The sequence below is a fragment of the Mirounga leonina genome, unplaced genomic scaffold (genome assembly GCF_011800145.1).
Source record: "Mirounga leonina isolate KUSES-001 unplaced genomic scaffold, KU_Mleo_1.0 Mir_200, whole genome shotgun sequence".
NCBI classification, from domain to species: domain Eukaryota; kingdom Metazoa; phylum Chordata; class Mammalia; order Carnivora; family Phocidae; genus Mirounga; species Mirounga leonina.
Genome location: NW_023270503.1, coordinates 4,426,048 through 4,450,317, shown reverse-complemented (window position 1 = coordinate 4,450,317; position 24,270 = coordinate 4,426,048). Strand labels below are relative to the sequence as shown.

The window sequence follows — 24,270 nt, the reverse complement described above, 5'->3', positions numbered from 1 at the left end:
CCAGGGCAGAAACCAGACCCAGGCGGAAGAAGACAGGCCCAGCTCCTGGAGGGGCCCTGCTGCCCTGCCCAGGCCCCGGCACAGTCTTCTTAGGGAACTGGCTGGGCACTTCATGGTGAGATGTTTCATTTAGCCTGGAAGGGGATCAGCCTCAGCTGGACCTTCCTTGACTGACAAGCCAGTCTTAACCTGGGTGAAATTAGCCTGCGAGAAGCCCCCGCACACAGGGCCAGGGCCCCAGAAGTAGGGTGTGGTGAGCCCCAAGGGTGGGCAGGAAGCTGAGCCATGCTCCACCCAGGGCAGGAGGCAGAAGGCTTGGGGGACAGAAGACACGGGTGGAGGGGCCAGAAGGGTGGAGGCCTGGAGTGGAGCAAACCAGCCCTGCTAGAGCCAGGGTCCATTTTGTTGGGGTAGAATCCCAGGAAAATGAGGCGCAGGAGAGAGCCTGGTTTCTAGGGCCTGAATCCAGGCAGCCAGTCTCTTACCACCCTGGAGGTCCCTCACCTGGATGGAGGCCGAGGCCACCTGGCCAGCTTGGTCGAAGTCCAGGGAGAGGATCTGAGAGAAGCGGGTGGCGTTGCCGTTCATGATGGTGGGGCTGTTCCCAAAGGCTTCCAGAAGGCTGTACAGAGCCTGCCACTTCTCCACTGCAGGAGACATGCCCGGGGGCCATCAGGAAAGCCTCCAGACGCCCAGCTCAGGCCTATGCCCCCAGCACGCAGAGGCTCGGAGTTACACCAGCCAGACTGCCCGGGGCCAGAGGGGTTTTGAGGACACAGCGAAACCAGGGGGGAAAGGATGGCACCTACGAGGCGCTTCCATCCCCACCCCTCTCAGGTTTTCCAGGTGTCCTGTCTCACCGGAAAACACCTTGTTCCCGCTGGTGCCCGCGATGGTGGCCAGGTACTGCACCAGGTGCTGGCAGCTGGTGGTCTTGCCGCTGCCGCTGCTGCCCAGGAGGATGACAGACTGGTCCTGGCGGCTCATCAGCATTGCCCTGTATGCGGTCTGGGCCACGGCGTAGATGTGGGGTGCCATGTCCTCCCGCCGACACCCCTTGAACATGTGCATCACCTTGGGTGGGAGGGGGACGGAGGGCAGGGGTAAGGCTCTTAGCTGGTCCCACTCGGTCACCCCTTACTCCCAAGGCCCACCTTTCTGGGCCTTTCACGGCAGGGGGCGCCGAGGGATTCTGAGGCTAAGGCCATGCATGGAAATGTAGATTCTAGCCCAGCCCTGGCCTCTGTTAGCGGTTAGCGGGGGGGCCTCATGTCCCCACCCCCTGAAGTGACTCCTCTTCCCCAGGTCAGCTGTGAGAGTGGACAGGAGCCCAGTGGGATGCCAAGGGGGAGGGGCGGAGCCAGGGGAGGTGGGGTAGGCAGCACATGGGTGGGCCCATGAGGCCGCGTGGGAGCCTCGGGGTCGCCGCACCTTCTCGGAGTACACAGCGGGGGCCCCCCGGGGGCTGAGGACGAGCAGGCTGGGGCCAGCGTACGTGTGCAGCAGGCTAGCGCCATAACGTTGGCGTAGTGTGTGGAGGACGCTGGACTCATTGAGGTATACCAGCGAAGCCAGATCTTCTAGACGGTCGCAGGGCGGAGCGTTAGCCTGTGTGATAGGACAGGCGGGCAGGCGCTGAAGAAGCAGAATCTGTGTGCACCGCCAGTGGACAGGCCTGCCCTGCCCAGCCCACTTCCTGTGCCCGCCACCTGCAAACCTTCTCCACATCATCCTCATCCACGTCCAAGATGGCGCCGTCGTGGTCTAGCTTCACGCGCACCTTCCCTTCGGGCAAGCTGAGCTCCTCAGATTTGAGCTGACTGCCTACAGAGCGGGGACAGACAGTCAGACCCAGGCCTGGGAACCTTTGCCACCCTCTTCGGGCCCTTTGTGGTCTTGCCTCCTCCCCACTATATGCCTGGGCTCTCCTCACTCACCACCCAGGCCTCACCGGACCCAGAAGGCACACCCAGCCCCGAAAACTGAGAGGCCCAGACATCTGTCCCCTGGGCCTCCCCAGACTCACCCAGTGAGAAGCCATCCTTATGGACCAGCCACACCTTCTCTGTCTCATACCAGGCCTCCTCCACTGCAATCTGCTCTTCTGTCTTCACCTATCAGAGGGAGGGGGGAAATAAAGAGTCAGTCCTTGTTCTGGGAAACACTGAGTCAGGAGAGCAGGAGAGAGGAGACATGTGAGGGGAAGCGCTTCCAGATGAGTCCCTGGGTAAGGGGGACAGTTGGGGGGCAGATACAGAACAGGGGACATCGGAGGCGTCACAGGAAGAAGGTGGGGAAGCCAGGGGATGGGGGTGATCCTGAGGAGCCCTGAGGACGAGGACACAGAGTTAGGGACCACGCCAGCCTTGAGGGTCTGGAAGGACGGGGACACTCAGAACTCGAGCCCAGAAGAGAACAGACCACAAGAAAGCAAACCAGGTTCCACCTTCAGCCACCCTCTTCCCCACCTCCCCGTGGGGCCTGTAGGGTCGGTGTCCTGAGCCCGCACACCGCCCCCTGGGCCCCCACCCGCTGCTACTGTGACCTCTCATGCCCAGCTTCTGCCTTCAGCCGACTAACAGGCCCTCCTGCACCCAGCTGGCAAAGGGCGCTTCCTCAAGACCTGAGGAGAGAAGTGTCTACGGAGGACTCCGTACTGCAACATGATCTGCAGGTCCTGAGTCCTAGCCTTGGCCTGGCCTTCTTTCCACTCCTCCTTCCCGCCTCCTCAGGAGGACAGGCGAAGGCCATGCAAGGGCATGAAACAGCATGGTCAGACACGTGGTGGGGCGGGGGGGGGGGGTGCAGGGAAGGACACGGGAAAGGCCTGCCTGCCACGCGGATGGGTACTGGAGCAGCTTAAGCCACAGTCAGTCTCTGAGAGGAGACCTGAGGCTGAGGCGCAGACAACTGCTTTGTGTCACTGACCCCCTGGGTGAGGGACTGGGAAGGACAAGGAGACATAAGTCTTTTCTTTGTCACATTTCTTGGAGCTGAAAGAAAAAGAGATCTGGGTTCTACTCCCAGGTTGGATCTGGGCTTCAGATAACTCCCTCTTCCTTGCTGATGGTCCTTTCCCGTTCGAGAGAGAAGCCTGGACTACACAGGCTCTGGGAAGCATGCCCAGTGAAACCACCCTTCTTCACACAGGAGGATTGCTACGGGGCCGGCAACATTTTAAATTGTTAAATGAAAACATTTTTTTTTAAAAAAAAGGGCTAATTCTTTGTTAGTTGAAGAAATGTAACTTTGTAAAAAAAAATCACAATGTTTTATTTTTTTTCCCAAATCACATGATACAAGTGAAAACACGTTTTATGGGTCAAGTGTTTGGAACCTAACAACTAGGGGACATCAAAGGGTTGTGGCCTAATATGCACCCCAATGTTCATAGCAGCAATGTCCGCAATAGCCAAACTGTGGAAAGAGCCGAGATGCCCTTCAACAGATGAATGGATAAAGAAGATGTGGTCCAGGGGTGCCTGGGTGGCTCAGTCATTAACCGTCTGCCTTCGGCTCAGGTCATGATCCCAGGGTCCTGGGATCGAGCCCCGCACTGGGCTCCCCGCTCCACAGGAAGCCTGCTTCTCCCTCTCCCACTCCCTCTGCTTGTGTTCCCTCTCTTGCTGTGTCTCTCTCTCAAATAAATAAATAAAATCTTAAAAAAATTAAATTAAATTAAAAAAAGAAGATGTGGTCCATATATACAATGGAATATTACTCAGCCATCAGAAAGGATGAATACCCAACTTTTACATCAACATGGATGGGACTGGAGGAGATTATGCTAAGTGAAATAAGTCAAGCAGAGAAAGTCAATTATCATATGGTTTCACTTATTTGTGGAACATAAGGAATAACATGGAGGACATTAAGAGAAGGAAGGGAAAAATGGGCGGGGGGAAGTGGAGGGAGAGATGAACCATGAGAGACTATGGACTCTGAGAAACAAACAGGGTTTTAGAGGGGAGGGGGGAGGGGGGATTGGTTAGCCCTGTGATGGGTATTAAGGAGGGCACGTACTGCATGGAGCACTGGGTGTTATACGAAAACAATGGATCGTGGATCACCACATCAAAAACCAATGATGTATTGTATGGTGACTAACATAATATAATAAAATTAAAAAAAAAAAAGGGTCGTGGCCTAGAATTAATCCTTTAGAATGAATTCAAAGATAGGTTTCCCATACTGGCCAGCAGGTGGAGCCAGAGAATGCCACATCTTCAGGCTTGGGCATGAGGGTGGGAGGTGGGAGGGGCTCAGCCTTTCATCTTTCTCTACCCAAAGTGAGCAGAATTGAAACCCCTAGAAACCAGGACTCTTGCCCGGCTCTTGGGCTCCAGTGGTTAAAAACCATGTACCACAAGGCCAGACTCAAGTGGTGACACCCCGTCTGGACCCTCCCCAAGGGCCTGACACAGAACTGCCCCATCTCAAACTTCTGGCACTGCCTCTTCCAAGGATCCCCCCACCCCCAGACACCGGGTGGGAGCCAGAAGGGGAAAGAGGCCTTACACTCCAGCACGAGGCCCGAGCACAGACGCCAGCCCAGGTACGGCCCAGGGGTGGCGGGTGGTCGCTGGAGGAAGCGGAGGGCTCCTGAGGGGGGCAGGAGCACCCTACCTGGCTGTGGGCAGGAGAGGCGGTCTCAGGGTCCAGCTGTCAGTAGCAAGCAAAGAAGAGAGAGAGAGAAAGAGGGGTGAAGACAAGCAGACCGTTGGCATGTCCCCTTCAGCAAGCACCCTAGGCCAAGTGGGTGGGTACTCTCTGGCTGCCCAGGGTGCAGGGTGGAGGATGGAAAGACTCAAGTGCCAGGATGGGAAGCTGGCCTGGGCAGGTGAACTGTGCCCAGTCCAGGAAGGAGACGCCAGACCCGGAAGGAGAGGCCCAGCTTGGCGAAGAGACACCTGTTATGAGACATCTCGGAGAAGACACTCTGCTAAGTCATTCACTGTGGCCTGGGCAGGAGTATGCCACTCTGCCTCTGGCCACAGTCTCTCCTGGGTGGGACATCCAGTGCATCCTGAACTAGGCTCCTCTATGAGCTGGCCAGGCCAGGCCACCTCCCCACACTCAGGGCCTGTGCCCCTTGGGTGGCTCTGGGCCTTATCTTCAGGGCAGTGGTCAGCCTGACTCCCCTATAGCCAGCGGACCCCAGAACGGGGCTGTCCCTGGCCTCTAAACACACACAAAGATGCCACCCCCAGTAACAAGGGCTGTCCTTTGGAGCTGCTGCCCCTGCACAGAATGACACCATAGAGCAAGTCTCAGAACAAGACCACTAGCAGCCCCAAGCTGAGGACCCCTTCTTCAATCCCCCCACTGCGCCCTGCACCGGTCGCAGACAGGCACACCGCCCCCTGTGGCAGGCAGAGGCTCCACGCCACCGGGTCCACCAGCCACCTGCCCACGAACCAAGGGACTGTGGGCAGACCCTGTGGCCAGACTTGACCTGTCTCTGTCTGATTACTTAAAGACCTTTCTGAAGAGGAAGTGGAGTCAGCCAGGCCTTGGACCTTGTCTATAAGGAGTTAACAGGCCCCTTTGGGTCTGGAGAGCCAGTGCACCGAAAGAGGGGAGAGTGAGCTCCCGCCTCACCACCCACCAGGCCCTGGCACCAAGCCATGTCCTCCAGGGCCAGAAAAGGGGGCTGGATCCTCAGCCAAGAGGGGTCCCCTCCCATGGGCGCAGGGCTCTGGGTCGCCCGGAGGAACAGGCCTCACAGCTCAGACCCTCTAGAGAGCTCTTCTCTTATTCCTTCAGGTGAGAAGGCCACGTGAAGGCCCCCAGGCTGCCATGGAGTCATCCTTCCATAGTCAGATGCTCCCCCCGCCCGCCCTGACACCCACAGTCTGGCTGCCAGCCTCGGCAAAGAGGAGCGCCAGGGCCTGGGGAACCATACATGAGAGGTGGCATTACAGAAGCTGTGAAGATCCTCTCAAGGCGCTGCTGGGCCTCCTCTGCGGGGGTCACCCGGACTTCAGGGGCAGCTCCTGCCTAGAGGTTAAACTACTGTTAGTCCTGGCCTGGGGTGGGGGGGAGTGGAGTGCAGCATGCCAAGCTTCTAGCCTAGGAAGCCGCTGGGAACCAGTGGGCAAGTGGAGTAGGGTCAGGGAGGCAAGCCAGGCATCAACATGAGTTTTTAAACTATTGGATGAGAAAAAAAGAATGGGTGCCTGAAAATTCTGGGGTTCTTCCTTCTCACAGTCCTAACCACTTCAGCACTGGGATGGCCCTATGTCCCCACATGGCCCCTGCCCCAGGCCCAGGTGACAGGTGGGTGAACTCCAGGTCAGGGCACATCTCAGCCCCCAATTCCACCCTGGTGAGAGGGACAGGGAGCCAGAGGGAGGGCAGCAAGGCCCGGGAACAGGCATATGACACTCTCTGGCTACTTATAGGTTCTAGTCAAGGGCTGAGTTTCCCTCATGGCCTGCCAGTCAGGCCAAAATGCCCCTGCCAACTCCTGGGAGTCAGGGAGGTCCTTTAGGCTGTGCCTTACGCCCCACCCCCTACCCCGCCCTTCCAGCCAGAAGAGCATGCAACATCCTGGGAGAAACAGTGGTGAAACTTGACTCCTCCCCTGCCAAACCTCATAGGCCTCAGAAGGCTCCACAAAATGGGGAAGTTTGAAGAATTGTCCCTGACCAAAGGGCCAGCCATGTAGGCATCACCTTCCAAGGTCCTCCCCTCTGCCTCTCAGCCTCCTGTCCCACCTAGAGGGCACTTCGTGGACAGATGGGGCCTCAGATGCAAAGGGGGCCCACTGTGCCCATTTGCCACCCAGGCATAGGGCTTCTCAAGAGTCCTGCTGCCAGAGGGAACTGCTGGCCAGGCTTGAAGAAGGTAGTGATGGCAATGATGGCATTAAAACTACTGTTATTAGCATCACTATCCATGCTACCGTTTGTGGAGCACCCACCATGCCAGCGACTGGGCTCAGAGCGGATAACATTCCTCATCCTCACAGCAACTCTTCAAAGCTGGGATTAGCCCTTGTTTGCAATTCCCAAATCCGAAATCTCCCCCAAACAAAAGACTTTTTTCTTAACTATTTTGGTGGCAAAACCTGTTTGTAGTCTATCCCCCTGCCATGTGAACAGTCATTGATTTTGCTGTGAAAATATTTATGCTTGGTTACAGGTTGCTGCTCATCATGTAGGACTTTCTAAAATACAAAAATCACTAGCTTCCAAAACACTTCCGGCCCCAAGGGCTTCAGAGAAGGGACTGGAGACCTGTCCTGTCCCCACTTGGCAGATGAAGGCTCAGTGATGGGACCTTGCTGAGATCCCATACAGGGTGAGTGGCTGGGGAGGTGAACACGGGTCACCCGGCTCCAGAAATTCTCTTTCTACCCTAGCGCTGATCTGAATCTCTGCTTGGGATCCGGAGCCTCCAGCCAACACCATGCAGCCTGGAAACAGGCCCCCACCCCACTCAAGAGTGTCGAGGAACAGCGGCATGCTGGTTAGCGGGGCCCATCCCAGAGCAGAGGCCGCCACGGGCTCTGGCACTCGGTTGAGGAAGGCCATGCAGCCCCACCATCAGCCCAGCGTCTCAGCTGTGCGGACATGTTGACGAGGCATGGGGAAGCCGGCTGCGAGGGTGGTCAGGGGCATGGGAGGTTAGTGACACACTCGGGTACCTCCTGCTGCACATCAGGGGCCGGTGACTTGGACTGCAGCAATCCAGGGAGGTTCGACTTCGGGCCAGTGGAGCCTAGGGCCGCCAGCTCTCCTGGTGGGGCTGGGGAGCACTGCTTTTCTGGGATTTCAGGTTTGGCTGGGGAGCCTGGCTTCCCTGAGGAGCCTGGCTCCTGGCTGGAGGGCTTCTCCCCCTTCCCCAGAGACTGCCTGCCACGGGGCTTGTGGTCCTTGCCCCTGCCCCGAGACATCAGGCTCCGTAGACCAACAGAGAGCTCGTCCTTGGCTGCCTCCTTCTTTGCTTCAGGCTTAGGTGGGGCAGGGGGAGGCGGAGGAGGCGGAGGAGGTGGTGGCTTGGGACCAGGAGCCGCCTTTTCTCCCCTCTTCCCTCGAGCTGGGTGCTCGGGGGATCTGACCCCTCTGCTCGAAGGCTCCTTGGCACTCCCAGGCTCCTCACCAGGCAGCACCTTGCTCACCACCTTCCTAACTGCATTTGCCACTTTCTTCCGGGACAGGCCCGGGGCCTCCTCGCTTGGGCCTTCTGCGGCGGCAGCCCCCGGGCCATTCATGGCGAGTGTGGGTGCAGGGCTCGTGGCTCTCTGGGAGGTCTCTGAGGGTAGAGGGCTGGTGGGAGGCTGAGGACTCCTAGATGGGCCACTGCTGTCCTTTGAGCTGCCTTCTGGCTGTAGTCACACAAATACAGGCAGACATTAGCATCAGCCCTTGCGTCCCTGCCCTCCCCGTGCAGAGGAAGTGAGAGGTGTGACTTCACGCCTTGCCCTGGAATAGACCTTCCATTCATCCAGAGCTCCAAGAGGTTACCCCAGGAAGCCCTCAGTCCATCTTCCAGATAGGACAACTGCATCTACAAGTTTGGCTTCTCTCTCCCACAAAGCACAAGCAGGTACTGCTGTCACCTGCGGTCTATCCCCAGCCTTAGCACAGGGCCGTGAGATGCCAGCCCAGAGTGCCCAGAGGCCCCCTGAGGTGTCCCAGAGTCACTGGTCTACGTCAGGGCAGCAACCAAGGCCCAACCCAGGTGAGCCCAAACACAGCAGAGAGGGAGCACGGAGAGGCCAAACCACCAATTCCTGCCATCAATCCTAGGCCTCATTCTGGGGTTTCCTGCCTCTGTGGTCCCCGGTCTATCACTGTGCTTTCTGGGCAGTCAGACCCCAAACCTACCCATCCCAGCAAGAGCAGTGGTCAGGGAACAATTCCTGGGCCCAAGATGTGCCAAGCTTCGTCTCTCCTGCTCCTCTGGTTTGTGGCCATTGTCTACCCCTCACCCACACTCTCAGGGGCTACAAAGACCAGTGCGGGCCCAGGAAGCTTCCAGCTCAGAGTGCTGTCTGCAGTCTTCCTCCTGCAAATCTCTCCAGGGCTGGAGGCCTCCCAGCTCCCAGAGTATGTGTACAGAATGATAGGACGAAGAGGAGGCAGCTGGGGCCCATGGAGGGTTAAGCACTGAAGTGACCGCCGATTCACTCTGCCCTAGAGCTGGGCCCTGGCTCAGCCAGCCTCCCAGCCTCTGGGCACCTGACTGGAGTATACTGGCACACTTTGCCTGAGGCACCCACCCTTCCCCCAACACTGGTGGCAACTGTCTGTGGTCCCAAGGGACAGCCACTGGGGAAAGCCAGGCTGGCTAATAGCAGGGCAGATGTCCTGCAAAGCCAGCCACATTGCCTGGGTAAGCAAGGTCAACCCTGGGGGGGCTCCATTCTGGTCAGGCAATGCCCTGCCACTCAGGAGCCATGCGTGAGTCCCCCTTCCCCAAAACAAAGACCTTGGTTCCAGAGTGCACCTGGGCTCTGGGCCCTGCAAGCCTGGCTACCATCTCTGCTTGGACGCAGGAAGACGCTCCAAGGGGACAGACCCCTGGCTACCACAGGGAGAGGCTGCGGAGCGGAGCCAAGTCACCTCGCTGTGGGTGGCCCTGCTGCGGGGGTGGGGAGAGGAGAGCTTGAAGGTGCCTCTTCCTCAACCTCTTGGACCAAGAGTGCTCCATGGCATGCCAGGGCACTGTGGGGCTGGCTAGTGGCCCCAGCTGCCGGCTCCTGCCCCTCCCCCTCCCCCTCCTGGCTTTCCTCCCATCCCCCCCCAGCTGAAGGTGGTGGCGATGATGATGGCAACCGCTGACACTCGTACAGTGTTCACTGTGTGCCAGGAAGTCCTCTAGGCACCTCCCGTGTGATTTTTCACAGACTGTCTGGATACCCCGAGGCCCCTCCCCCCCACACATCTCAAACACTTCCCCTTTGAAATCACAAGCTCGCCTTGCAGGGTTAACTACAGATCAGGTGGAAGCCACAGTGTCTGGCTGATGGAAACTCCATCCAAGGAAGTGGGGGAGCTGGGACAGGCACCATCCGGGGTCACGAAGCATGGCACTTCCACCCCCTGTGCCAACCGCAGTCCTCCCCATCTTTAGACCTGGCTATTCTGGAAGTGCCTCCCCTCTCTTGCCTGAAATGAGTCCAGCTTTGCTCAGGGTCCCTATCTCAAGGCCGAATGACCTGGGGGAGAAGCTGGGCCCCCCCACCCTGGGCAGCTGGAGCCCGCCTCTGGGTCACCCGCACTGAGCAGCTGACGAGGTCTCGGGAAGAGACCGAACAGCTGCAGTGAAATCCCTCCCTGCGCTGGTCTTGTGCCACCCAGAGCAGGACGAAGAGTCCCAACAGCTGAGCTCTCATCTGGTGCTCCCCGAGCTCAGGGTCTGCCCACCTAGGCCTCTCCGGCCCCCCAAGGGTTCAGGAAGCAAGACCTAAAGGTAAAAACTAAAGAGAGGGGGGTCGGAGGAGGTCTCCGAAGCGCCTCGGGATCCCCACCTCCTCCGCGCACCCCAAGTTGGCATCCCACGGACTGCACTTTCTGCCTCATCAGTCGCATTCCCTTGGGCCACCCCAGATAGGAAGGGGCACCCCGCTGGGCCTGCCTGCTCTGGGGACCCACCTCACGAACTAGGTGAGGGCAGGTGGGCACACCCACCGGGGAACACACACGGGGGGCTCAGAGAAGCACTTACAGCCCCTTCCTCCTTGCCAGGAGGGCCAAGCTTCGGCAGAGTTTTGTCTTCCTCTTTAACCTGCGGGAGCAGACAAAGAGGTCACTGGCAGGTCCGGGCAGGAAACTCAGCATCAAAAGCACGGAAGAAAACCTCCATGGGGCCCTCCCTCCCTAGGAGGCAGAGTTCCCGCATGTTCAGGACTACTGGGGCGAAGGACGTGGAGTCAAAACCGTCCAGGGACAATTTCAAGAATGAATAGACTCCACAGAGTAGGGAAACCCTGGCCTCAGTCACCAGTCACGCGTCTCACATGGACTGTTTTAAGAGATTGCCATCATGGCCTCGGTTACAGCGTGGACGGAAAGATCCAGATAACTCAACTCATGCTAAGTGACAAGAGTCATTCCTGGCTCCGACGAGGAGTGTCTGAAAAAGAGTCCCCTAACCTAGTGACTACGGAGGAGGGAATGACCCCGGCATGGGGGCCCTGCTGGGAGGTGACTCCTACCAGGTGGCTGGCTCCAACTTGCATCTAGGTCCCTGTGACTCCCCCCGGCCCAGAGCCTGGATGCCTTCCCAGCCAGACAGCTGAGCGCCATGTGGAGGCAGGAAATGGGGCAGGGGCAAAGGGATTCAGGAGGCCAGACATTTTGCCAAGCTCAGACCCACAACACCGCCAACCATGCAACTGAGGGAGGGAACCCCAAGGTTAGGGGCACCGTGTAGAGGAAGGAAGGATGCCTGAGCCCTGGCTATGCTCGGCCTATGCTCTAGCTGGCCTACGTCAGACGGGAGAGGCAGAGTTGGGAAACCAGCAGCCACCATACTGTATCTGGAAAAAGAACAGACAATGTGGATGCTCTGAAGGTTCCTTCAGTTCTGAGACTGGCTCAGAACAGACCTCAAGGAGCCAGCCCTCAGTCTGAATGAGCCCTCTGCCTGCCCCTCGTTAGCATCCCTCCCTCCAAAAGCTCAGACGGTCCTAGTGGATTTCGTTTCTCTTCTTTCCCCAGTCACATGGGACGATGGGAAAAAGGCAGGTCGGTGCCTTTCTTTCTGGGCACAGTGGGGGTAGGTGGGGGTAGGTGGGGGTGGGTACACTGGAAGGAGTCCTTGATTCCTAATGGAAAAGATCCTTAGAAACTCGTCCAGAATCACGTTAATTATCCACCTGGCAGAGGGCGGGGGACGGGGAGAGGAGGGGAACAACTCTCCATTTGTAACCAGGGTCCCTGGCTACTTTTGAGCTCTGATTAGCAGTGCCTAGGACATTGACCAGCAGGATGGCCGCTGAAGTTTTAAAGCTGCATCTTGTCTATAGAGCTATTTTCAACGGGCCGAAGCTTCAAAGTTAGTTCACACTGTTATGGACAGAGGGAAAATGGCAATTATTCCTTAGAGCAGGCTCTGCTACTTTAGAAATTGGGATTGGAGCAGATAAAGGGAAGGGAGGGGCTGGTGGAGAGGGAATGAGGGGGAGTGGCAGAGTCTAGGTCTGTGCCTAGTGCCCATCACTCAACCCCCCCCACGCCCCCAAAGATCACACCATGCATTAGCTCCTGAGCACACAGGTCAGAGACCATCAAGTGTTTCACAAACCACACAGACTTGCTCATTACTGCACACAGTGCTGTTAGCTCAGGTTCAGGGATGGCCCAGATTCCAAGTCCATTCCGCATCCCTCACCAGCTCCAATTCTGTCCTCCCTCCAGGGATGCAAGCTGGGGACCCCAAGCGTCCTGCCCAAGTGGTGAAGCCCTGGGGGCAGCGCTGGCTGCCCCCCGAGATGTCTGGGACACCAAGCCCTGCTCTGAGCTCAGCTCTGGATTTAGCCTGAGGCTGACTCACTGCCACCCCCCGCTTCCCCCCCACCAACCAAGGGCTCTGTCTGTCATAGGTCATTGCCCAGCTGGGGACTGTGCACCGCATAAAGGCATGCCCAGGGCGGCAGCCTGAATCACGATCTGGAACCCAGGCAGCCAGCTGGCCTGGCTCCTGACTCTTGGCTCCTGTCCTTCTACCCACCATGGTCCAGATGCGGGGAGACCCAGTTCCAGAGGCCTCAGAGCCAAAGCCATTCCCAGCGGCGCCCCCACAGCAGCCCAAGTTCCCAAAGGTGAATCAGAGCAGCAGTGGGGAGGGAAGGGTGTGGAGGGGTTAACTTGGAGGGGCACCAGTGGGACAAAAGGCAGCTCAGCTTACCAGACGCATGGAGCTCAGAGGAAGAGCATGACTCAGCGCAGAAGCCCATCCAGGGAGAAGAGTGAGTTAATGGCCCCCGGTCATTCTCCCCAGCCCCCCAATACACACACATGCGCCAGTCCATCTCTAGCTCCCAGAGCTCCCTTGCCCAGAGGCCAGACTCCTGCCTGCACACATCATGCCAAGCACATAGGAAAAGCACAAGGATTTTGAGACCCAACTTTCCTTTTGCTCCCAGAAGGCAAACCTTGATGAAAAGGCCATGGCGCCGAAGGTAGCCTGCACCCTGGGTCAGAGAAGACACGGGGGTGGGCAGGGTCGCTCAGGGAATCGGAGTCTTCCTAAACGACCTGCCGGGACAAACACTGTGGGCAACAGGGGACAGGAGGGAGGAAGTGGGGGGGGGGGGGGAGGCAGATGGCAACGCTCAGACGTCAGAGGAGGAGCAAGGAATAAAACACTGGAGGAAAGAGATGACAAGGTGGGGTACAGACCATAGAACTTCCTGCCCTTGGAAGCTGTGTGTCCTTGAATAAGCCAGCTCACCTCTCTGGGCCTCTCTGTAGAATGAGGGGATGGACTAGAGTAGATAATGGCTACAGTCCTTTCCAGGTCTGCACCCTAGGGGTCTGGTAGGGAGAGGCACTCTAGCCTTCAACTCCGTGAACCAAAGGTATGTGCCTGCGAAGGCGTTAACAAAGCTTCTCCAGGACTCTTTGCCTTCTTTGTTTTCTACCAGCCACACACCACTACCCGCCAGGGGCAGGCGGCCCTGGGGCAGGAGAATGGCAAAGCCGCCCATTCGATGGGTGAGAAATTAGAATGGATGCTCCTGAGAAGCAACAGGCAGAATCTGCCTCAACCCAGGGAGAGGCTTCATCCAAAGAATCCGTTCAATTCAGTGGAGTTTAAGAACCTGTTCATTCTGAATACTGCTTATCATAAATGACCAGTGAAAAATTAGAGAATTATTTTTAATGTGCTTTGTTTGACTTGTCTATTTTATTATCCGGTTCATACGCTAGACTTCGTTTAATTATTTAACTCATTTGGTCTTTGATCTCCTGTGTGTGCAGGGAGGAGTCCATGCATCCCAGGCTGTGAGGACACTAGGCCATTCACACCCAGGCCTGATCCTCTGCACCAGCTCTTCCTTAGGATTATCACTCTGAACGCAAATGTGGGGTTCTCCCTGGAGGAAATCCTGTGGCTTTTGTGGGGAATCGCCTGGCTATTTCTCCTCTCTTCCTTATCACTGGCTTTTAAAGATTTTAAAGATTTGCTTAGGATGCAGAATAACCTATGTTTAGCCGATACAGAAGAGGTGAGGAACTCAGCCCCAAGGATGGTGTCAATGTCTCCACCGAGGTTGTCTGCCGCCATAGCTGGGAACGAAAGGCTCTGTGCAACAAGGGGGCCAAGGCCTCTCCTCCCAGACCTGCTCCCTCTAGGGATTTCAGCCGTCTCTGACAACTTCTTTCATGACTGAATATGGAACACCTACAAGGCAATGGGCCCTGTAAAAGTATTTAACACATATTTTGAAATATAAGTCTTACAACAGCCTCACTCATGAGGAAAAAGACTCGGAATGAGATTACGCCCCAAAGCTATTAAGTGGTGGAGCTGGGATTTGAACCCAAGTTACTCTGACTGCAAAGCTCCCTGAAAGGCCCCCGCTGGGCTAGGCTGGGTCAGAGGGGCTGAGTCGTCCTTAGGAGCCAACTCTGGTTAACATACTGTGTCACTGTCAACGTTCAGGAGGTCTGGAGAGGTCTGGATCCAGCTGGATTGACAGTGAGGTGTTTACTAGTGTTCAGTGTGCCCGGAGAAGTTTAGGCTTGCAAAGGGAGACCCCACCACGATCCTGCCCCTTGAGGCTCTGTGACCCCCTGACTACCCTCTCAGGCACTTTTGGCCTAGTCTCCCCCCCCTTTTTTTTTTAAAGATTAATTAATTTATTTTAGGGAGAGATAGAGAGTTGGGGGAGGGGCGGAGGGAGAGAGAAACTTAAGCAGACTCCGTGCTGAGCGGGAAGCCTGACGTGGGGCTTGAACTCACGACCTGAGCCAAAACCAAGAGTTGGACGCTTAACCAACTGCGCCACCCAGGTGCCCCTCTGGTCTCTTCTCTTGAGGGAGAATGCTCAAGAACATGTACTATAAGCCAGGCACAGTGGCAAGCCCTTCACACTGCCTCATTATTTCATCCTCACAAAAGCCCACTTTCTAGAGGGTAAGGGCCTTGCTGAGGCCTCGCTGGTAGGTGGCAGCACTGGGAATCAGGGTGTGAGCTGTTTGTGTGTCCACAGCGTTCCCTGGACTGTGGTTTCCACACAGGCAGGACGCAATGTCACCCATCATACTGTGGGCACTTAATAAGGTTCTTTGGCAAACTTCTCATTCCCATCTGGTCTCTTCCCTCAACTGTAAACTGAGGAGAGTAACATTTTGCCAATCCTGATTGCCGGGGATGAGGGGAACACAAGGGAGGTACACTCTCTAAACTTAGCAATAATAAATAGATGGTACACTCGATGCCATGGGGTGGAAGGGAAAGGGCAGGGACACTCTGAAATTGCTGAGTAGCTCTTTGGGAAGCAAGAGTAGCCATAAAATGCACCATCCTCTGGCCCTAGCCATCCCATCTTCAGGAATATGTAAGCAATGAGCTGATTTAAAGCAAGGAAGAGAAAGGAAAAACCCACAAACCCAGACAAGAGACTTTTAAAGATGCACTCTATGTAAGAGCCCTACATTGGAGGGTGCGTGGGTGGCTCAGTCGTTAAGCGTCTGCCTTCAGCTCAGGTCATGATCCCAGAGTCCTGGTATTGAGCCCCGCACCGGGCTCCCTGCTCCACGGGAAGCCTGCTTCTCCCTTTCCCACTCCCCCTGCTTGTGTTCCTGCTCTCACTGTGTCTCTCTCTGTCAAATAAATAAAATCTTAAAAATAAAAAAAAAAGAGCCCCACATTGGAAACCACCCAAATGCCTACTGTTAGGGAAGGGGTAGATGAGCTATGGTACTTGGGTCCAATGCACTGTTACGTTGCCATTTAAACTAACAAATATGTGACCACTGTAACCGTAGGGAAAACTCCACCTAATATCAATCAAAGAAACTAGGACCTGAACAGTAGGCAAACAGTGATGGTCATCATCTTGTAAATTAGACACAATAGAGACATTTGGTATTTATTTTGTTATGTATTTGTTACTTACTGTTTATTTCTATTTTAAAGATGGCTAAATAGTCAGTAAAAAAGAAAAAGCAGAGGGGATAATAGCTGAAAGCATTTGTTCTCAAAGAGGAGAAATCCAAGAAATGTGCTGAGGGACCCATCGATGCTCAGCCTGGGAAGGCTTCCAGCACTCAGGGGGCTGGACCAGGCTGCGTTTTACCCTCTGAACGGGACCAGCAAGGACCAGCTGCCCTTAGCTTAACGTCCTCTGTGCCCCTCACAGGAAGGAATGGGACACAAATGTCCCCAAGAGAAGCTTTCCACCCACCAGGCTCCCCACCGGCATGGAGTACCCAGGCTGGGAGGAATGCATCGAGGCTCTGGTGTCCACGCAGATATCCACACACCGGGAGCCCGCAAGGGAAGGGGGGAAGAGGAAGAGGAGATCCTGCTGTCTGTGACATAGGGAACTCAGCACCTCTCCCCTCTGCTAACACTTGTGCACATTTAGAGAAAAAAGAGGCATGGCATCCTCCTCCCTCTCCCTTTCCGTTCTGAGGAGCAGAGAGTAGCTCCTAGGAGACCCTCTTCCTACAGTCCCACCCTAGCACCTACTTATCTAAGGACGGGGATGAGGTGGGGGATGAAGGCCTAGGGAAGAAAGCACAGTAATAACAACCAACCTTTACTAAGCATGTCTTAAATGCCAGGCACCGTGCTGCATCCTCTGCAGCATGACCTCATTTAATCTCCACAACAGTCCTCTAAAGGACATACTAGTGTGATTCCTACTTTACAAACGAGCAAAAGGAAGCTCAGAAATGACCTGGCCAAGGCCTCAGAGCAGCAAGCGGTAAATCAGAGCTCACACCTAGGTCTGTCCTCCAGCAAGAACCTCCTGGGCTCACTTTAAGGGGTGGAAGCCAGCCCTACCCCGCCTCCCTCGGTCCACCTGCATTGTTGAACTTCCATGACATCATCGGCCAGAATAACAGCTCGGAGGGAAAGCAGGGGTTTCCGGAGATAACCTGCCCTTCCACCACGACCCGAATAAGCTTTGCACGGAGCTGCCTCTGCAGGGAGTGGCCTGAAGGCCACGCTGCCAGCCAGAGGAGGAGGGGGACAAGAGCTTGGCAGGGCCACCTTGGCCCTTGGGTCCAGCCTCCAGTGAGAGCCCTCCCCCAGCCTGGGGCGGAAGAGAAAGCGGCTGAGTGCCTGCCGTCACTGTGGGCCAGGCCAGCCTGGAGGAAGCAGGTGCACTGGAATGGCTTCCTGCTGCCGTGAAGTTGCACACAGGCCCGGGGTTCCTCCTCCAACGGCTGGACCCGCCGGAGGCCTCCCTCCCTCCCTCCCCCGGGGACCCTCGCTGCCCCTCTGCCGGGCCCATTGCCATCTGCCTCGCCATGATCGTGCACCCCCCCAAATCTTCAACCTAGTGCTGGTGGCCCAGGGGCCCGCCGGGATGGAGTGGGGTGGGGTGGGGCGGGGCGGGGAGGAGGCCTGACCAGGAAGCACCCACCTCGCAGGGCGAGGAGTCTCTCTGGCCCCAGCCCCAGCTACCGACACACACCTCAGCCCTGGCGCCAGTTTGGTGGCTGGGACGGGGCATGGGGAGAGACAAATGCTCGTGGGCACGTCGCAGGCTCTCAGTAGACCTCCGCGCTGGGCCAGCCCACATGCTGCCAAGTGCTGACACGACCGAAAACCTGGCCCTCGGTGGTGGCCGGGAGGGGTTGGCGTGGGGGGGGAAACGGAACGACTGAAAGGCAGCTATGTCTCTCCTCACTTGCTTTTTTAAGGAACTTACTCTTCTGAAGTAATCTCTGCTGAAAATGAGACCTACAGACAGTCAGGGCATCCCCGAGATGCCATCCCGTGCCCCTTCCAAGTGTCCGATCCACAGAAATGCAGGAGGCCATGCTGAGTCCACTCGTGGCCCCCCTGACAACTCGAGGGACCACCCCTCTCCAGCGCCTTTCTCTTGCCTACCGGGAGGACGAAGGGCGGAGGGCCACATTGGCAACACAAAGCAGGAACAAGACTTCCCAAGGTCCGGGAGGTACTGGGGTTCCCGGCCTCAGAAGAAAATAGCGTTTTAAGGAATGAGGGCCTCGAGCGCTAATGGTCTGTGGGGAAGGCGTGTCACAGCCTGTGGACAAGCTGATGCAGTCCCAGGACACTGAGGTTTAGAAAATGGTGCCCCCTCCCAAACTCCCAAAGTCATGAGTCAGGCCCAGGAGGGCCTTGCCTCTGAGGCATTGGGAGGCTGCCTGAGCTGGATGATTCCCTCCCCACCAAGAAGCTCAGAGAGGGGCCCCAAGGCACCTCCCCCCTCCTTCAGCCACATCTGGGGAAATAAGAAAAAGGCCCCTCCTTTCGGAAAGGAGGAACCGGCATGAGGAGCCGGGGACATTTCCGGGGTTGGGGGTCAGAGGGACACTCACCCACATGGCCTGGCCTGGAGCAACCAGGAGTAAGGAGTCTCCTCTCCGATGCTGCTCCGTTAGCAGCTCAAAATAGCACTGGCTGCAGCCCCGCCCCTGTTCCCCTCCCGCTCCCCAGGCCCCTCCCGCCAGGGCCGCAGCTGCCCAACCCTGGGGAGCCGGTCCCAGACAGTGAGTGGCCTCCAGGACTGCAGTACCAGGTACACCCGGATGGAGAGGGTAACACAGCGCGGATGGAGAGGGTAACAGCGCGTGGGGAAGGGGAAGAGGAGGCACGGAGAGTGAGGGCACGGGTGGGGGGCAGGAGGTGTGGGAGGGTTAGGGGCAAGGGACAGGGAGGGTGGGACTTTCCTCCTGACACACACCCGGGCTCCTGGACAGCTGAGCTGATATGGCCCCTAAAAATAGCAGAGGAATTTGAGACCTGCAGCCTCCGGCCCCACAGGCCAGGATTAAGACAAGCACATGCGCGTTCACACACACACACACGCACACGCACACACAAGCGCACCATCATGCATGAACACTCAATCACAGCACAGTGTTCTGGAGAACACACAAATTATAAGCTCACCCCAGCCATCTAATTACTGCGGCAGAGGCCAAGGAAACCACTAACGTCACATCCAATCCAATACACAGGGCCTGCTGCATGCTATGCCCAAATAGCAGCCACGCAGCCATCCTGGACGAGTCTGGCAGGCATAGAGCCCCACACGATCCGTCTGAGGCCCACTGGGGCTGCCTCGCCGGAAAGCCAGTGAGGACATGCAAGGAATCAACTGCACTTTCTGTGTGTACATCCCTCACCCCACACAGCCAGAGACTGCGCAGGCAGAGGAGGGTGTGGTGGGTGGGCCGTGGCCCTGCAGAGGAAATCGTGGTGTCTGGCCAATGAGCAAGGGCTGCCGTAACAAGCCAGTGCTCCTCGTGAAGAGAAAGCCCGTCCCTGCTCTTCGGGGAGTACCACGGCATGCCCAGATCGGGGCTGGGGACCCCCCCAAAGAGGCTGAAATGGGAGCCAGGGGCAGGTGGGAAGGAGCCAAAAGAGGCCTTTTGAAGCTGTCTCAGAAGCTGTCAGCTCTGCAGAAAGAAGGAAGCTGGCCTGTCTTTCCCTCTCCAGGAAAACAAAAGGGGGGGTGGGAAGGCCTACAGAGCTGTCGCCCAATCAGTGTCCAACGAGGGTGGCTGGAGACCCCCAGGCCTACCACCCCGCCAGTCTTGTGAGCCCGGTGGGTCCTGTAAACACCATGACTTTCTCTGAGAAAAGGTTGGTAAGCACTGCCTGAGAGGACCGAAGCCCAGCGCTGCGTGTCCCCCCCCCCTCCGCCCCCCCCCACCATACAGGCAGAACCACACGTGGCCATGAGGATATGGGGCTCCTGCCTCGGCTTTCTAGGCACTGATGTGTCTTCCCAGGGAGATGGTCTGGCCCTTCCGGGGCATGTGCTGTGTCAGAGATCTTCACATCCCCGGGGCTTTCTTGACACATTGGTGCCAACCTCGGCTGCAGACTGAAATCCCCCGTGGGACTCCAAAAATACTGATGCCTGAATCCCATCCCTTCCCCCTAGTCTCTGATTTAATTGGTCCAGGAGGGAAGGCTGGGCACTAGGATTCATAAGAGCTCCCCCCAGGTGATTCTTATAAATAGCCAACGTTGAGCACTGCTCAATTTGAAGGCAACGTAAGGCCTGGAGCAGAGGTTAAATCCTTTGTTAAATCACTGAGTGCCTGAATAAATGAATGAATGAATGAGTGAATGAATGAAGGACTTCGCTGTATGACCACGGGCCTGTGACTTACACAGCCCTCATCTGCAAAACGAGGGTTCTGCCCGCAGTGACTCTTTGGCATGGTCAGTATGTGACCGGTAAAATCTCAGGGAGTGAAAGGGTTTGGTTCTCAAAGTGCGGTCCCCAGACCAACAACCCCTCCCCCCTCCAGACCTACTGATTCAGAAACTCTGGAGATGGGGCCTAGCACCTGTGTTTCAGCCAGCCCTCCAGGTGATTTGGAGAGCCGCTGCTTTAAAGGAATGACTCGTGGTGCACCGTGGTCAACAGAGAGACCTCCCGGTCCAGCCAGCCTGGTTCAATCGTCGCTTGTCCATGCGGTAAGCCACACAACTGAACTGAACTGTGATTTCGTCAGCTGTACAAGGCGGGCAGGTTATTGTAGGCATCAAATGAATTAGTGCTTGCTCCAGGAACCGTGTCTAACACAAAAGTTTTCAATAAACTTATCTGAAAAAAAAAAAGTTTTCAATAGTTTTAACTATTATTATCTATCTGTGATCATGGGCAGGGGGGAGAAAAGAAAAGCATCATAAGCAACATTTCCAGGTAACTGAAGACTATCCCCTTGAAGAGGCAAAATATTTTCTATTTTTTTTTTTTAAAGATTTTATTTATTTATTTGAGAGAGAGAATGAGAGACAGAGAGCACGAGAAGGAAGAGGGTCAGAGGGAGGAAGCAGACCCCCTGCTGAGCAGGGAGCCCGATGCGGGACTCGATCCCAGGACTCCGGGATCATGACCTGAGCCGAAGGCAGTTGCTTAACCAACTGAGCCACCCAGGCGCCCCATTATTTTCTATTTTAAGTAGTTTTCTAAATCCTATGACTAATTTATAAATCATAAAAATAGACATTTTATAGAATCTCTTCTAAGTAAAACACTCTGAACCCATCTCAAACATCTCCAATTCTGAGCTTCCTCTCTTGAACCCACCTCGTTTCCATCCTGGATGTACTGGGGGGCACATTATCCCCCCTGTGAGGACTCTGGACCTCCCAGCCTGGCTCCTGTCCTACTAAATGCCCCTGGCCACTCTCAAAGGCCACCAGCCCTGTCCTAGGCGCTGCAGCAACCTGCGGCCTCGCTCCAGGCCCATGTTGGGAAGGCCAGATGCCCTCTGTGTCCGTGTATCTGCTTCATTCTCTTGTCCCCTCCCCCGTCGGGCCATCAGCTGTCACTCCGCCTGTCAGAGCGGGCCTGTCCCCAATAGTCTCACTTCCTTCGAATAAGCAGTTTTTGCCAAAGGCTAGAAAACCAGATAACCAAGCCTGATGTCACAGAGTCCAGAGGAGAGCAAGTAGATTACCAGAGAGCCACTCTCCGGTGAGCAAATGGCCTGGGTTTTCACCCACAGACTTACTGTCCTCTGTTTCAGCTGCCTGAGGGCCTTCTAGGCCCACCTTCCATTCAGCAGTACTCTGGAAGATGACTTCTGGGTGACCAAGGTGTCACTTTACCCTCAGAGTCTTGTTCTGAATTATTAGTCACCATGTGTGGGTCCACTCCTCTTTTCTATTCAGACAACTAGATCCTGTCAGTTCTGTCTCTGAGTTGACTCGTGTTACTGATGGAGATCTTCTTCTTCCCTCGGTGACAAGGGCAAGCCTCGTCATTCAGAGGGGAAACCTGAGGCCCTGGCCACTCATTCAGCATCACACACAGCCACACACACAGTCCCTCTGCTGCCCAAAGGTTGGTGTTGCCTCAGGGCCTGGCCCGTGTCTCCAGTAAGCCCAACCTATGACCCCAGGGGGCCAAGCAGTCACTCCCAGCCAGCCCACCCCCAGCCCCCGGGGCCTGCCTCCTGCCATTTCCCTTTCCCCTTCTCCCTCCATCTCCCTCTCCCCAGCACGCCTTGCTCTCACTTTCTCAGGGAGATCTTCCCACGTCCCTGCCCTAATCACCACCAGAGTATTTACTTTATAAGTAAATGCCTCTCTCCCTTGCCCAACCTTCCCATCTGTCAAGGTCCATCTCAAGTCTCACCTCCTTTATGAAGCCTTCCCTAGACCCCAAGGCCTGCCTGGTGACATAGTGGAAAGAGCACACACCTGCACTCAGACTCTCAGACTCGCAGTCAGACTCGCAGTCAGGCACACCTGGGTCTGAATCCCAGCTCGGCTTCTTTCTTGCTGTCTGACCTAAGGGAAAGTTATTCAGCTTCTCAGAGTTTCCAGTGTCTTGCCTTATAATGGTATACCTACTTTACGGGGTTGTGAGAATTTAAAGAGATAGTAGACGTAAAGCACCTGGCATTAGGCCTGGCAAACTGTAGGTAGTGATTAAATTATTATCAAAAACCACGGTCCTCACTGTCTATACCTAGATATCACCACATACACATGGCAGTTCTTTTGTATACCTAATACCAAGCTCTGCTAGATACAATGGAATCTGCATAGATACTATATGGATTTAGATTTGAAAGTCACTAGGCACACAGTAGGTGCTCAGTAAGTATCCACCGGATTTAACTAAACATCTGAAAGGTACCGTGAGATACACTGGGTGGGACACAATAGGGAAAAAAGGGATATCCAGATACAGTCACAACTTCAGCTACTCTGCTCTCCCACGTTGGTGGTGGTGTGCGGTGAGTGAGAGGTCCTTAGCTCCGTGACCGGCCCGGCAGGCCCGGCAGGGTGGCTAAGCACCGCGGGGTGTCTACACAGGAGGCTCTGAGGAGTGAAGGAAGTCATTCCCATACTCACCTAGCAGTCATGTGCAATACCTCAAGGTGAACACTGTGGGGAAGCACAATGCCTGCTTCTTTTTCTGTCTCCTCACAACTAGACTATGAGCTTCTTGAGGCAGAGGTGGTATGTTTGTTGTCCACGGTTGTCCCCTGCACCCACCTAGCACTGGGCCCTGCTCAGAGACAGTGCTCGATACATGAGTGAGCAAGCGATTAAAACAAGACGAAGCAGACATAGTCCCTGGCCTCAGCAAACATACAGACCCGAAGAAGAGATAACAAATGTACCCAAAGAATTAGAGAGGAGGGAGGAAGGGAATTCCAGGGTAAAGGACTAGAATAATAGAAGGCAAGGAGTTGGGAAAGCATGAAACTGGACGAAGTGTAGGACACAGATAGGTAAACAAAGAGAGACAAAGCTGGAAAGGTCAGTGGGGCCAGATCATGCCACAGTGGACAGGTGTGGTTTCAGCTGCCCACGATCCATTCCTCCATCCTCTGCTTACAGCACCCCAATTTCCCCCTGGGGACCTACCCCAGCACAGGACTTGAGTCTGGCCCATGAGTGTGTCATATACCTGGACTGTAGGGATTAGTTCATGGAAGGCATATGACCCAATCAGTATCAAGGCCATAGAATGAAATGGGAATTATTGAAAGAATCACACTTCTTAGGGCGCCTGGGTGGCTCAGTCGTTAAAGCGTCTGCCTTCGGCTCAGGTCATGATCCCAGGGTCCTGGGATCGAGCCCCGCATCGGGCTCCCTGCTCCATGGGAAGCCTGCTTCTTCCTCTCCCACTCCCCCTGCTTGTGTTCCCTTTCTAGCTGTGACTCTCTCTGTCAAATAAATAAATAAAATCTTTAAATAAATAAATAAATGAAAAGAATCGCCCTTCTTTTCCCACAAGACCTGAACCTGGTGCTATGCCATTTTGCCACCATTTGTCTGAGGACCAAGCCAGCACGGAAAATGAACTGAGAGACAGAAAAGGCCTGGGTTCTAGATAAAGCTGAGCCTATAACCAGTTCTACCCGCTGCATGTTTCAGATGTTTGAGCCCACGCGTTTCTTCTTTTTAAACCAGGTCAGCTGGGCTCCGTCACTTGCAACTGAAAGGGCGGTACCTGAGGACAAAAGTGAGGTAAGCAGCCTAAGGACAAAGTAGGCACATTCTGAGCACTAGCCACAGGTCAGGGACAGCGCAACTTGTTTTCCTCACAAAACCCTGGGAGGTGAGTGCTGCGAAAGAGGAATGGTGGTTTGGGAAACTGAGGCTTACCAGAGGTTAAAT

At 55.7% G+C, this 24,270-nt stretch overlaps 1 protein-coding gene across 8 annotated transcripts in view; it reads right to left on the bottom strand.

Moving 5' to 3' along the window:
* The window catches only part of MYO18A (myosin XVIIIA), a 95,357-nt gene that overhangs the window by 44,091 nt on the left and 26,996 nt on the right, over positions 1 to 24,270 (bottom strand). For 3 of the 8 annotated variants that reach the window (XM_035027676.1, XM_035027680.1, XM_035027682.1), the window contains exons 3-7: positions 2,027 to 2,114; positions 1,718 to 1,824; positions 1,432 to 1,608; positions 861 to 1,074; positions 505 to 647 (exon numbers count right to left, since the gene is read on the bottom strand). In XM_035027676.1, the coding sequence (XP_034883567.1) occupies positions 505 to 647; positions 861 to 1,074; positions 1,432 to 1,608; positions 1,718 to 1,824; positions 2,027 to 2,114 (729 nt within the window). Of the gene's footprint in view, positions 1 to 504; positions 648 to 860; positions 1,075 to 1,431; positions 1,609 to 1,717; positions 1,825 to 2,026; positions 2,115 to 4,626; positions 4,663 to 5,922; positions 6,001 to 7,651; positions 8,333 to 10,677; positions 10,738 to 13,086; positions 13,212 to 18,485; positions 18,566 to 24,270 lie in introns of those variants that run through there. The other 5 variants (XM_035027677.1, XM_035027678.1, XM_035027679.1 and 2 more) reach the window with 5 other exon arrangements.